This window comes from Anas acuta, chromosome 1 (genome assembly GCF_963932015.1).
Source record: "Anas acuta chromosome 1, bAnaAcu1.1, whole genome shotgun sequence".
Lineage (NCBI taxonomy): Eukaryota > Metazoa > Chordata > Aves > Anseriformes > Anatidae > Anas > Anas acuta.
The window spans coordinates 137,479,954-137,492,022 of NC_088979.1; the positions used below are offsets into that span (position 1 = coordinate 137,479,954).

The 12,069-nt window shown below is 36.9% G+C and overlaps 1 protein-coding gene across 33 annotated transcripts in view; it reads right to left on the reverse strand.

The window, feature by feature from the left end:
* PLEKHA5 (pleckstrin homology domain containing A5) overlaps positions 1-12,069 on the reverse strand; it is a 168,230-nt gene that overhangs the window by 123,291 nt on the left and 32,870 nt on the right. Inside the window, exons 4-6 of one of the 33 annotated variants that reach the window (XR_011089721.1) lie at positions 10,103-10,144; positions 8,975-9,000; positions 8,248-8,322 (exon numbers count right to left, since the gene is read on the reverse strand). The exons of 30 other annotated variants lie outside the window; for them this stretch is intronic. Coding sequence is in view for 1 of the 3 variants with exons in the window: in XM_068659520.1 (XP_068515621.1) it covers positions 8,024-8,322; positions 8,975-9,000 (325 nt within the window). In the remaining 2 variants the exon portion in view is untranslated. Of the gene's footprint in view, positions 1-15; positions 8,323-8,974; positions 9,001-10,102; positions 10,145-12,069 lie in introns of those variants that run through there. 2 more of the 33 variants (XM_068659520.1, XR_011089719.1) reach the window with 2 other exon arrangements.

The window sequence follows — 12,069 nt, forward strand, 5'->3', positions numbered from 1 at the left end:
GAAAAAATGCAGACAATACGCAAGACCATAGCAGTCAGCACACAGTTTCACTGATGAAAACAACAACAAAAAAACACCTGAAAGTGATATGCATTTAAAGAGTCATACAAAATGCAAAGAGCAACATAAAAATAATAACAAAACAACTCACACACAATGGTTTAGAAAGTTTAACATGTCTAAAGTGACATGTTAATTTGACAGTGGGAGCAACAACCTTCATGTGCAGTGTATTCTTAGCCAATAAATCCAGGCTGTACATAGATATTTTAGTGATTTCATCACATTAAAAACAAAAAACAAAAACAAAAAAAAAGCACACAACAAAACAACAACAAAAACAAGTAAACAAAGAACATGCAACAAAACCAATGATTTGCAGGTACGGTAGCATCATGAAAGCATGGAAACACAAGTCAACACTGTAGCCTGCCCTATCAAGGCTTACTAAACTACCAGGGACATTCTTCCTTTCAGACCATTTTCCCCCAGATCCAATTTAAGGCCATTATTTCTTGTCTAACTACTAGAGACACAGAAAACCAATTATTCCATTCATTTTGCTGTAACCATTAATGTATTTCTAGAGTTACTTTCCCTTTCAGCTATCTCTTCTGTATGCTACATGATCTCTCTTCATAGGCTGTTTCCTTACCCACTTCTCCATTTGGCTTGCATTATTTTTTGATGTCTCAGAAATTTTCACTCGCTCAATGTAATTTCACATGTGCAGTTGATTATTCTTACTTATATATAGTCCACACATGAGCTTAGTCATTTTACTAATTCCTACAATACATTTTAGGTAACTTGTGGGAAAAAAAACACACAGCAATTTGCATATTCTGAAATCCACTACTGTCTTTCAACAAGGGTCTAATTAAACTCTGAACAAGTTATGAAGGCTCCTGCTCTAAGGAAGTAGACTGGGGACAACCGTCTTCCACAATCCAAAATCTGCAGCACTGATGAAATCACTGAGACATCTCATTCTCAATAGGCAAACTTCATGTTTCTAGTACTGGTTATTTTCCATCATTCCACAGTTAAAAATATACTTAGAAAATAAGTCTTAAATGATTTTATAACAGACAAGACTTAAACAGTAACAACCTCCAGATACTAAACAATGGATATCTAATCACAGATATAAACACAGGTAACTAATAAATGATGGAAAGAGAAGCTGACTAGCCCTCAGGATTAGCTATGTACCCACTACACACTAGCACCAACAATCTTACAATGGAAACTTCCACCACACATTACTAAATGCAAAGGAATTCTGCTCTATTTTTAGAGCACCTCCAACAAAAGGTTCTGCAGCAGAGGACGGATCTATGCACTGCTCTCACAATAAGACAGATCAATTGTACAGCAACCGCTGAGACTCGGTTTCAAGTCCTATCCAGCATGATCAATTTGTGGCAAGAAAGAATACTAACAAGATTGTCCTCCAGCAAGGACATAAGAATTAGCAAATTATTAGTATAAACCACTACACTGCTGACAAGGAAATCAAGATGCTTTTGAAAGTCAATTAATTACAGATAGGCTTGAAAGGGATCTTATGTGGAAAGCTTACTGGACGATATACAGCAGGATAACCTCCTATTGCTCTTAGGATAACACCCACACTTTCTTTTAAATGGAGAAAATGCATCACTAGAATATGTACATCCCATCAATAAATTTCCCTTTTGTGGAGGAATGTTTAGGCTATTTTACAAGCGCACAAAACTGCTTTAGTTTTTCTAAAGCAACATTACTGGTATGAACATTCAAAATACTTTATTGATCTGCATGACTTGTGTAAATGTTTTAATTTTTTTTCTTGAAAAAAGGCAAACAGTTTTTTTGAGGTTCCTTCCTTGCTGCTTCCTGGGGATGAAAAAAACAGAAGCAACAGGAGGACTGCAAAACCCACACAAACCCTGGTGGTGATAGTGGACATTGTTTGGGAGTCGTGCAAACACTGACAAATATCCTCAACTTCTAGACAGAAGTATAACTTCATAACAACAGGTATCAGAAGATACCACTGGATCAAATATCTAATGATACATCTCTTTACTCATCATCTCTGTATTTATTTTTTAATACGAACTTGTTTTGATTAACAACTCCAAAGATTTACACTTTAAGTACATCAGTTGTCTAATGGAGTAATAGTGGTACCAATTCAACCTGTTAATTTTACTAATACATCAGTGTTGCACCAAAAAAAAAAATGGACTGCCACTTCCTTAAACGGAGAGAGTTATTTACTACCTATTCTATTTTAGAAGTTACCTATGTATAGTTTTATTTTTATGTGGGTGCTCACTCATTCCAGAAAATATGGCAAAAGTAGATAAAAGAATCTCATTGTCAATGTAACCCCCTGAAGCATTCAGAGAGCTTTTGCTCCTAAAACTACTGCAGAGGTGATTGGTTTTAATGGGACTTCAGCGCCAGATGTCTACGTATCAACTTCTACAGTAACTGAGGCTGACCAAAGAGGTCAATCTCCAGGACACTCCTGAGATAGAAGTGGATTCAGCAAAAAAAACACACTCAAAAGTTTCCCAAAAGGATAACAACCTAGCAGCACTACCAAAACATAAGCAATACATTGCATTTGCAGTCTTTGCATGCAACAAGATGAATCAGAGAAAAATGAGTTGAGTGCAAGACTACACTAGTGGCAAGCCTGGCGTTGCTATTAATTCCATAGATACGTACTAAGGGATTAAATTTCATAAGAATACAGAGATCAAAGAAAGAAATCATTAAGTATGAAGTCACAAAAGAATGGATACAGCATTTATAAAGGAATAAACTGGTCATAATCTGGAGAAAACACAACAAGCCATGCAGGCACAAAAGAAAGTTTGGCCAAACGCAGTCCCTCCTCTCAAATCACTGTAGTCGATCATTTAACTCAAGGTTAAAAAGCTACACAAGAATTCTGAAACAGAAATCAAGCTCATAAGCTACCAATTAGTTCATCCTACTGTTGAAGCACTTCAGGGCTACTTTAGCCCAACTAATTATTTTATTCTTCAAAGACTTTTCCCAGACTTAGAGACTGTTTTTCCCCTTCCAATATTCTATTAAATGTATTATACAGAATCACAGAATTTCTAGGTTGGAAGAGACCTCAAGATAATCGAGTCCAACCTCTGACCTAACACTAACAGTCCCCACTAAACCATATCCCTAAGCTCTACATCTAAACGTCTTTTGAAGACTTCCAGGGATGGTGACTCCACCACTTCCCTGGGCAGCCTGTTCCAGTGCCTCACAACCCTTTCGGTAAAGAAGTTCTTCCTAACATCCAACCTAAAACTCCCCTGGCGCAACTTTAGCCCATTCCCCGTCCTGTCACCAGGCACATGGGAGAACAGGCCAACCCCCACCTCACTACAGCCTCCTTTGAGGTACCTGTAGAGAGCAATAAGGTCACCCCTGAGCCTCTTCTTCTCCAGGCTGAACAAGCCCAGCTCCCTCAGCCGCTCCTCGTAGGACTTGTTCTCCAGGCCCTTCACCAGCTTCGTCGCCCTTCTCTGGACCCGCTCAAGCACCTCAATGTCCTTCTTGTAGCGAGGGGCCCAAAACTGAACACAGTACTCGAGGTGCGGCCTCACCAGAGCCGAGTACAGGGGGACGATCACCTCCCTAGCCCTGCTGGCCACACTGCTTCTTATACAAGCCAGGATGCCGTTGGCCTTCTTGGCCGCCTGAGCACACTGCTGGCTCATTTTCAGCCGACTATCAACCATCACTCCCAGGTCCTTCTCTGCCAGGCAGCTTTCCAACCACTCATCTCCCAGCCTGTAGCTCTGCTTGGGGTTATTGTACCCCAGGTGGAGGATCCGGCACTTGGCCTTGTTGAACTGCAAGAGCCACCACAACAGAAAAATGTTTATTCCTATTTCCCTTCTGTTTTGTTCCACTCTTTTCCTCTATATTGCCTTCTCACTTTACTGTGTTTCTCATATCTACAACCATCTTAACTTCTCCAAGTCAAGAAATCCCTTTGTGTCAGACTCACCTCTTACATCAATTCGTCTCCTCTCATTTTACTTCCTTTTATAGTAGATCCAGTTTCCATCATACCACCCATATATTAAAAATGAACAAATCTAACAAAATCCCTAAAAGGTTCTCACTAGGAAAACAAAGATTAGAATGAAAAACTGCATTTTAAAGGTGGTATGTCTCTCAGAGTACATCCTAAATTGCCTCTCATTTCACACAGGTTAAGAATATTATTCCTCATACATTAGTTTAGTAATAAACATGATCTTTAATTTCCTTTATAAAACCATCCAGTTTCATTGATATTATGGCAGCTTTTGCATTTTTGTGGGATCTCAAAAAACAAAACAACACAAAACCTGACACCCAACCTTAGGTCAGTTACAGTCCTTCTTCATGTGCCATGACTCCAGGGTGATAGCCTAAAGGCACTGGTAGCAACTTCCTCAAGGCATCATTTTTATTTCAGAAGACAGTTCGAACACATTTAGGCAATGTGGAAACAAGCTTTTGTTTATACAGAGTCACACATGAGGACCACAGGGATCCAAAGAACAGATGCAAACAGCAGCCTGAAGGTGTTGGTGGTGATTCTGATGCTGATGTGATGAGATTCTTCACCTCCTGAATTTAAGGGTTCAGTGTATTTTTAAAGCAGCAACACAGTCTCAAATTGCACTTAACACTGAAAATCAGTTTAGTAAGGAAAAGTCAATTTAATGAGGATATTATACTCTCAGCTGCCATGACACCAAGATCTACAGTTTCCGGACAGCTGGTATAGTGAACTCAAGGGACTTAAGAAATGTCATGTAGGATGTTAAGCAACTCTACTGCCTACGGTGGTTTCACTCTGGCAGCAGCTGAAAGCCCTAGTTTTAGATTGCACTTCTCATCATTGATACCTGGCTGATGAGCAGGAGCACGAGAAACAAATACTCATCACAAGAAGCTCTTTGAGTAACAACTCCTCTTGGAAATATGTAGTATTATGCTACATGAATGAGGTGATTTAATTTGAAGTTCTGTTTTGCAAAACACAGGGCAATCTTGTTAAAAAATACAAAAACATTTAAAATTCAGCAGGAAGCAATACACAATTACAGATGGGTAACAAAGGAATGGAGAAGCTGTCAAATGTGCTTGAAATGATGAGCTTCACCTAGGCAGCAGCAGAAGTGCCTTGTATGCCCTAAAAGCTGTCACAATAGAAAGCAGATGAAGTAACAGGTGAAAATATGAAAACAAAGGAACCACTAGTGAGGATTTTCAGAGTGGGTTTTAAGGTGGAAGAAGAACTAAAGCATCAAGAAGACACCTTCAAAAACATGTCAAGTTCTGTCTTGTGCCATGGTTAAACCAATTTCTGTATGTAAGTAAAGTCTTTATAAGTCAGCCCAGGAATCTCTACAGTGCAAGTGTCAGCACAGCCATTACTTTTGAAATAACCTCATAGCTTTGGCTACCTAAAAAATTAATTCCCTTCAAAATTCCAACTCAAGACACTATCCTATCTGCAATAATAACTTGAGCATCGTTGATTTGGAGGTTCCAGCAGACTTTTTCTGGCATGCTAACCTTCTCAAGCTCAATTTACTGTTCAGCTACATCCAACATACCACTCAGTTAGGTCACTTCAATTGAATAAAAAGCAAAGACTAATCCGTGGGTGCTTTTCAGAAACTCACCGTCTGAAGAGATGTGATTTATTCTTGGCTTTGAAATCAGGACAGAGCAATAGGCTGAGAACCAGAGCATAAACATTCTGCTTCTATTCATAACAGATTGCAGCAACACAGCAAGGTCAGAAAAACATTCTTCAGAAGTCAATTTTTCTGCTGTTTTCCCGATTGTTTCCCAAATCATCTTCCAGCTAAACAACACTAAATGTAGATGATAATTATTAAAAGTTTTATCATCGTGTTTCCGCCTAATAAAAAGTCACCTAGACAGTGCTATTTAGGTCCATAGCATTCCAGCTATTCAAGTGTTCTGGAGTTTGAGAGGAAAACATGGGGAAACTTTGCTGGAATGCATTGAGCTCTCTAGCAACAGTAAATAACCACCCATTCCTCTGCTGTACATGAAAGAAGGGATAAAACTACAACTTCATTTCCATGTTGCCCAATAGGTAATTCTGAACAGTTGCAGGACACTGCTATGGTGAGGCCATCGTTTAGGGTTAGGAAGATCACTCTGCTGTTATGCCTTAGCCTGAAGCAGCGGCATTCAAAATATCTAGATGCTATATTTAGTAGTAGAAGATTGTTGTATGTTCAGTGACTAAGCAGAAGTGAAAGATGATCTTTGCTTCTAAGACAAAAAAAACAAAGCACCCAAGGCAATGTTTTTTCCTTCTAGAAATATTAGTAATTTCACTTCTCCAATGATAGTTCACTAACAAGCAGAGTGAGCACTAACCCTGACTTGACACAGGAATAACACAGTACACACAGTACTTCAATCTCACAAGTTGCAGTATTTTTCCTGTAAACATACCATGTAGTTGCTGGAACTCCTAAAAGTCAAATTATGGAGGTACAAATCAACCTTAAAACTGGTCATTTTGAGTTAATTGTCATGTTCATTTCACACAATATTGATCATTTCAATAAGCATGATGCAAGCTCTTTAAGGAAGATGGTGCTGCAATCTGAAGCTTATATTATGCAACTTGTCTTAATTAGGCACTTCATTGTACAGCATGACTCCATTAGCTGCAATCTGTGTGTGGCTACAGTAAAGGGGTAGACTTTAAGTAGACTAAGTTTTTCCATAACTAAACGTTACTGTTTTAAAACTGGAAATATTTTATTAGAAAAACAACTTCTTGAAGTTTACTAAGATGTTTGTGTTTTTTTTTTCTTTTTTGACAATTTTAACATGCTGTGCAGCTGAGATGTCAGATAGAAATGCTCAGTATTAAAAAGCTTTAAATGAAATTCAGTATAAATTCATTTACAGACAGCTTCTAGACTACTATTTCTTGGTTATTACTATTTATGTATCAAAGCCTTGCATCCCTCAAGAGGCTTTTCCAAGCCCCTGCAATTTACAAGAATAATATGTAATAGTTGCTGACAGAATTATTATTATTATTTAAGGTAAAGGTCTTATTCAAGAAGAACATATTAAGACAACCCATTTGAAACAAAGTGAATAAATAAAACAATAAGGAAACCCAGTAAATAACAACAATTTGGTTGGGAAAGCAGAAAGCTGTAGTGCAGCTCAACTCCACATGGGGGACCCAAACATAACACTTAACAGCTCTGACACAGAAAATTATTGAGGGCAGATATCTAAGTTCTGGAAAGAGTTTCAAGTCTTTCTAAAGGTGCATGCCCAATCAGACGATGAATCTTTTGGATTACCATGTAGGATAAGCGTTACAGGTACATTAATGTTTCTGATTTCAGGACTGGGGAGAAGAGACAACACACATGAATTAAGAAGTAGCTGATGGTCACACAGGTAAAGGATAAAGGATGAATCCAGTCTACTGGCTCAGTGTCTTGACAAACTTAACTTCGTATTTGCTTCTTGAAAAACTCACCCATTAAACAGGGCTGAGAGGGTTTTAGAGACCCACCATTCCTTAGTGTTTGGAAGTTGTGTCATAAAAACAGATATCTATATTGCTTAAATAAGCACTCCAATTATATTCTTGAATGCTAAGATTTTTTTCTTGACACTTCATTGGTTGTTACATTAGATATTCCAAAATAGTTTCTCATTACTTCTCCCCGGAGCCATTCCCTTCTTAGCAGTGACTACTTAAAAAGCAAAGATGACACCCAAGAAGCATTTTAATATTGAAGAAAATTACTTCAAGTTGAAGCACCATGGCAACTAGAAGTTGCTATGCATTTTTAAGTTTATCACTTCTGAATTTCCATTTATAATAAACCAGTGTTACTTCTCTAACACCTAAACAAATTGATAGTCCAGCCCTTCAAACAATGACATTTATGAATGGGACTTTCTCATCAATCGAGAATCAAAACAAAAAAAAGTTCACAAATGTCAATTTTCTGTTTTTTTTTTTTTTTTTTTTTTTTTTTTTATTGGGAAGAATAAATGTTGAAATACAGAGGAGAAAATCCCTCATGAATTGCTTATTGCTGTAAAACCTATTAACATTCTTGACAGCCCTCTCATGTGGCAAAAACAGTGGCCTCACAGAAGATCTAGTGCACACATAAGTAAAGGATATGTCAGAAAAGCTTAGAACACCGGTGGACATCATGGTATGGTAAGTGAGGATACCCAGTAGAAGTAAACACCTAGCAGAAATATCCAAACACAGAAAAAAACTCAAGTGGTTACAGAAAGTCTTTACACCTTCATTTACAAATATTATCCAATATACAAAGTACAAAATGTTAAAAACTGTACAAGTACAGTGCACACTGAAAGTATAACGAGAGGATAAGTAGAAGCTTTTTTTTTTTTTTAAAGAATGATATTTTTTCAGGAAAACAGGAAGTTCACAGAATTTATAGAATCCATAGCGATACATTTTCAAAGTACTTTGCATGTTTTAGGTAACAAAGTATTATATAGGATATCTGCATGATTGAATGTACCTATTATAACAAAGTCTTCATATTTATGCTGTTTAATACCTGTTCTATTTACTGCACAGAAAAAAAAATGCACAAAATAACCCCAGTTAACAATACAGTTTAGACCAAGTTCTTGTGACTAGGTACCTTAAGTGCCTAAATATTCAGCAAAAGATTTTTTTTTTAATAAGCCTGTTTATTTTTAAGTTTTCATATTTCACGTTCATCAGAAATCTGAAATGTATATTTTGTTCTTGTATCTGAACAGTTACTGAACCCAAATTTTTAAAGGGAATATTTAAACACCAAATAATTTTTAAGCACACAGTAAAACAGTAACTAAAGTAGAAAGGCACTATTTGTGCCATAATATAGAAGCTTACCTTTTGGATTTATTCCAGTCCAATTTCTGTGTTGAGAAAAATTACAATCAGAACTGCTTGCTCATTTAAAAAGGGAAAAACTCAAATGAATAAGCAACTCTACTGTTCTACTCCAAAACAGACATTTTGCGTATTTGCTGCACCGTGCAATTGGGTATTCCTCTTGCATACAACACTATCCCAGCAATATATAGCCATCAAAGGAGACTGCATCAAGGGCCCAAAACATGTTTCAGTTCAGTGATTCGACTTACTCTAGCTTAAAGAACTCATAAGAAAATACTGCAGACTCTTATCAAGTACTACCTGCATGACAGCTGTAATATGCCAAAAAAAAAAAAATTCATACCACTTTGTGATAATTCTGCTATCTACTCTTTCTAGGATATAGCACTTTGGGGCCCAGATTATAATCTTTTAAGAAACTCAACTGCCAGGATTTGTGTTTACATCTCTGCTTAAAAAGTCAATTTGTTTTGTGAGAACAGTGCATATTTAAAACCTATTTCAGCAGTTTACTCTCTAATGGCATAAGGAAAAATACTGCATATTTGCTATTTTTGTTCCGTGTTTTTACAGCTGAGTGTGCTACAACAGTTACTTTTGATAAAAAAGCTATAGTTAGAACTAGCGCTGGCAATCTTTACTCACTTAAATATATTTAAGATAATGGATGGTTTTTCCATTAGTATAACAAGTATTCAAACAAAGCACATACGTCCAGTTGCAGGCTGCACAGAACTTACAGATTTTGGATAGTTAAGTGTGTATATCATATTTGTGTAACTATTTTCTTTGCAGCTATCTTTGCTGAAAGCATACAACAACCAGAACAAGGGAAGAAAAAACGTAGGCCTTGATGAAATTTCTTACTAGCCAACAAGCTAAACAAGAAGATAAAATGTTTAACAAATTAAGAATTACTACTTTGCTGCCCTACTTGTCATTGACATTTCAAAACTAGGAAGTTTCTGAAGCATCAGCAAAGGATCAGAAAAAGGGCATAGCTGGAGGCTCTCTAAACCTTACAAGAAGTTAGATTATTTGATTTCTGTAAAAGTACAGATGTCCAAATTAGCTCAAAGGTACACTGAATTAGAAAGATTCAATAGTCAAAAAGGCATATACCTTCATGAAATATAAATCCTGAACAGTCACAATCCAAGAAGACTTTTTCATAGTGAGGAAGTTAAGCAGGGGAAAAAAAACAGATATTTGTTATTTTATTTTGGCCATTGTATATTTCCTACCAATATATAGCAAACAAAAACCTTGTATGAAATATACAGAGCATAACATGCACATCTAACTGTGACTATGTTAGCAAGTGAAAGATACAAATAGGAGCAGACCTTTAAAGCAAAGCCTTTGGTGACAACAACCTGATGTAAACATGACACATTTCGGTTTGGTAATGATTCAGACTAGCTACAGATTAGTTCCACAGACTGAACACCTGATACAGAACAGCAGGAGAAGGAAACTTAAAGCTACTGACTACTTCCTTCAGTGGCCCATACTGACTGGTAAAGCACACAATAGAAGAGTTGATGGGTTGCATTTTCTAGGGGTAACAATCTGTGTAGGAAACACTTCACAGAAAGCGTGCCTCAGCTTATGCAGACTCCCAGCCTATGACGACACAGAGATGTTACGAATTCCCAACAGAGGGAGCTGGCAAAACTTGCATGGTAGCTTCACTCTTCTAAGAAGAAAATTAAGAAATAAACCAACCACACAGAAGAATCTGTTCACACTTCTATAGGAAGCTGAATTTAAATGTGTCAGCAGCCAAGTTATTTATAAATTGGGAAACGTCATATTACTTTACAAAAAGATTTGAAGGCAAGCAACTGGCAGGATAATTCATTCTATTTTGGATATTTTAATCGAATGTGATGATTCGCTTGAAAGGAGTTCTTTTTTGTCTGCATCTCTCTTCCTGTTTTTTGCCTACAAACCAGAAAAGCATGCTCCAGGAACATCTTAAATAGCTTCACATAAAGTTGTGTTTTGTTCCAGCAAACAAAGGGTATCTTAGCAGGCGAAAGTTTTAAAAGGTCTCAAACTGAATTCCAGTTCCATAATCTTTTCTGATTACTGGGTCTGCTTACAGGCCAATAAAGGACCGTCAGGTATGGCAGATACCATCCAGCGGAGAGGGAATGAGACACTGCAAATTAAAGGCATGCTCCCAATGACCTGTTTTTTTTTTTTTTTTTTTTTTTTAATCTAAAGAGACTCTCATGGTGCAGATAGGATTGAAAGACAAAAAAAAAAAAAACAACCTAACTTCGTAAGATTTTGTTGTTGTAAAAGCCACAAAAAATCCAAAAGGAGGAGATGCAGAAAAAGATAAGAATTAGTACTCATCCATTACAGAAACCTTCATAACAATTACTTATTTGTGTAATTGAATGTCAGTCGTTGGCTGTTCTGACTTTTCAATTGCAAGGGCTCTTCCACTTGTCCCCATTACACAGCACAACTCAGATGCCAAATTCAGTGTCTCAGTCTCATTTATAAGCTACTTTTTGACTGAGAGAGGACTAAGACATTTTCTTTAACGTAGTTTGGAAGATAAGAGGTTGGCAGTCTTAAGACTAGACAGCCTTAAAACTACCAGGATTTTAAACACATTTTCAGTACTTTAAATTACTACAGAAGCAAAATATAATATCCTTAATATTATCCAGAAGAAAGAGTTTGATACTTCAGTACTTTCACATGTAAGAGCTGCCAGCATAAAAAGCTGATAAGGATCTATAACTAATTAGTTAAAATGCCGGTTGATATCTACTAAAGATAAAATACAAATGAGCAAAACCCCTATACCCAACTGAAGGCTTTTTTTTTTTTTCTAAAGTAGTACTTGGGGAAAAATGGAAATATTAGTTCCTTCAGGTTATTTGAGGTTATGAGAAGACTTCCAACATTCCTATGCTTCTATACACACACACACAATTTCCCCTGAAGAATATCTAGAAACATATAAGCTGACAGACAGCTCAGAGATGTGTTCCGGCAATTCAAGATCTAAAACAGGTTACAAGAAAGCTAACTGTCTGTCCCATCTTAGTCCTAGGCAATTCCGT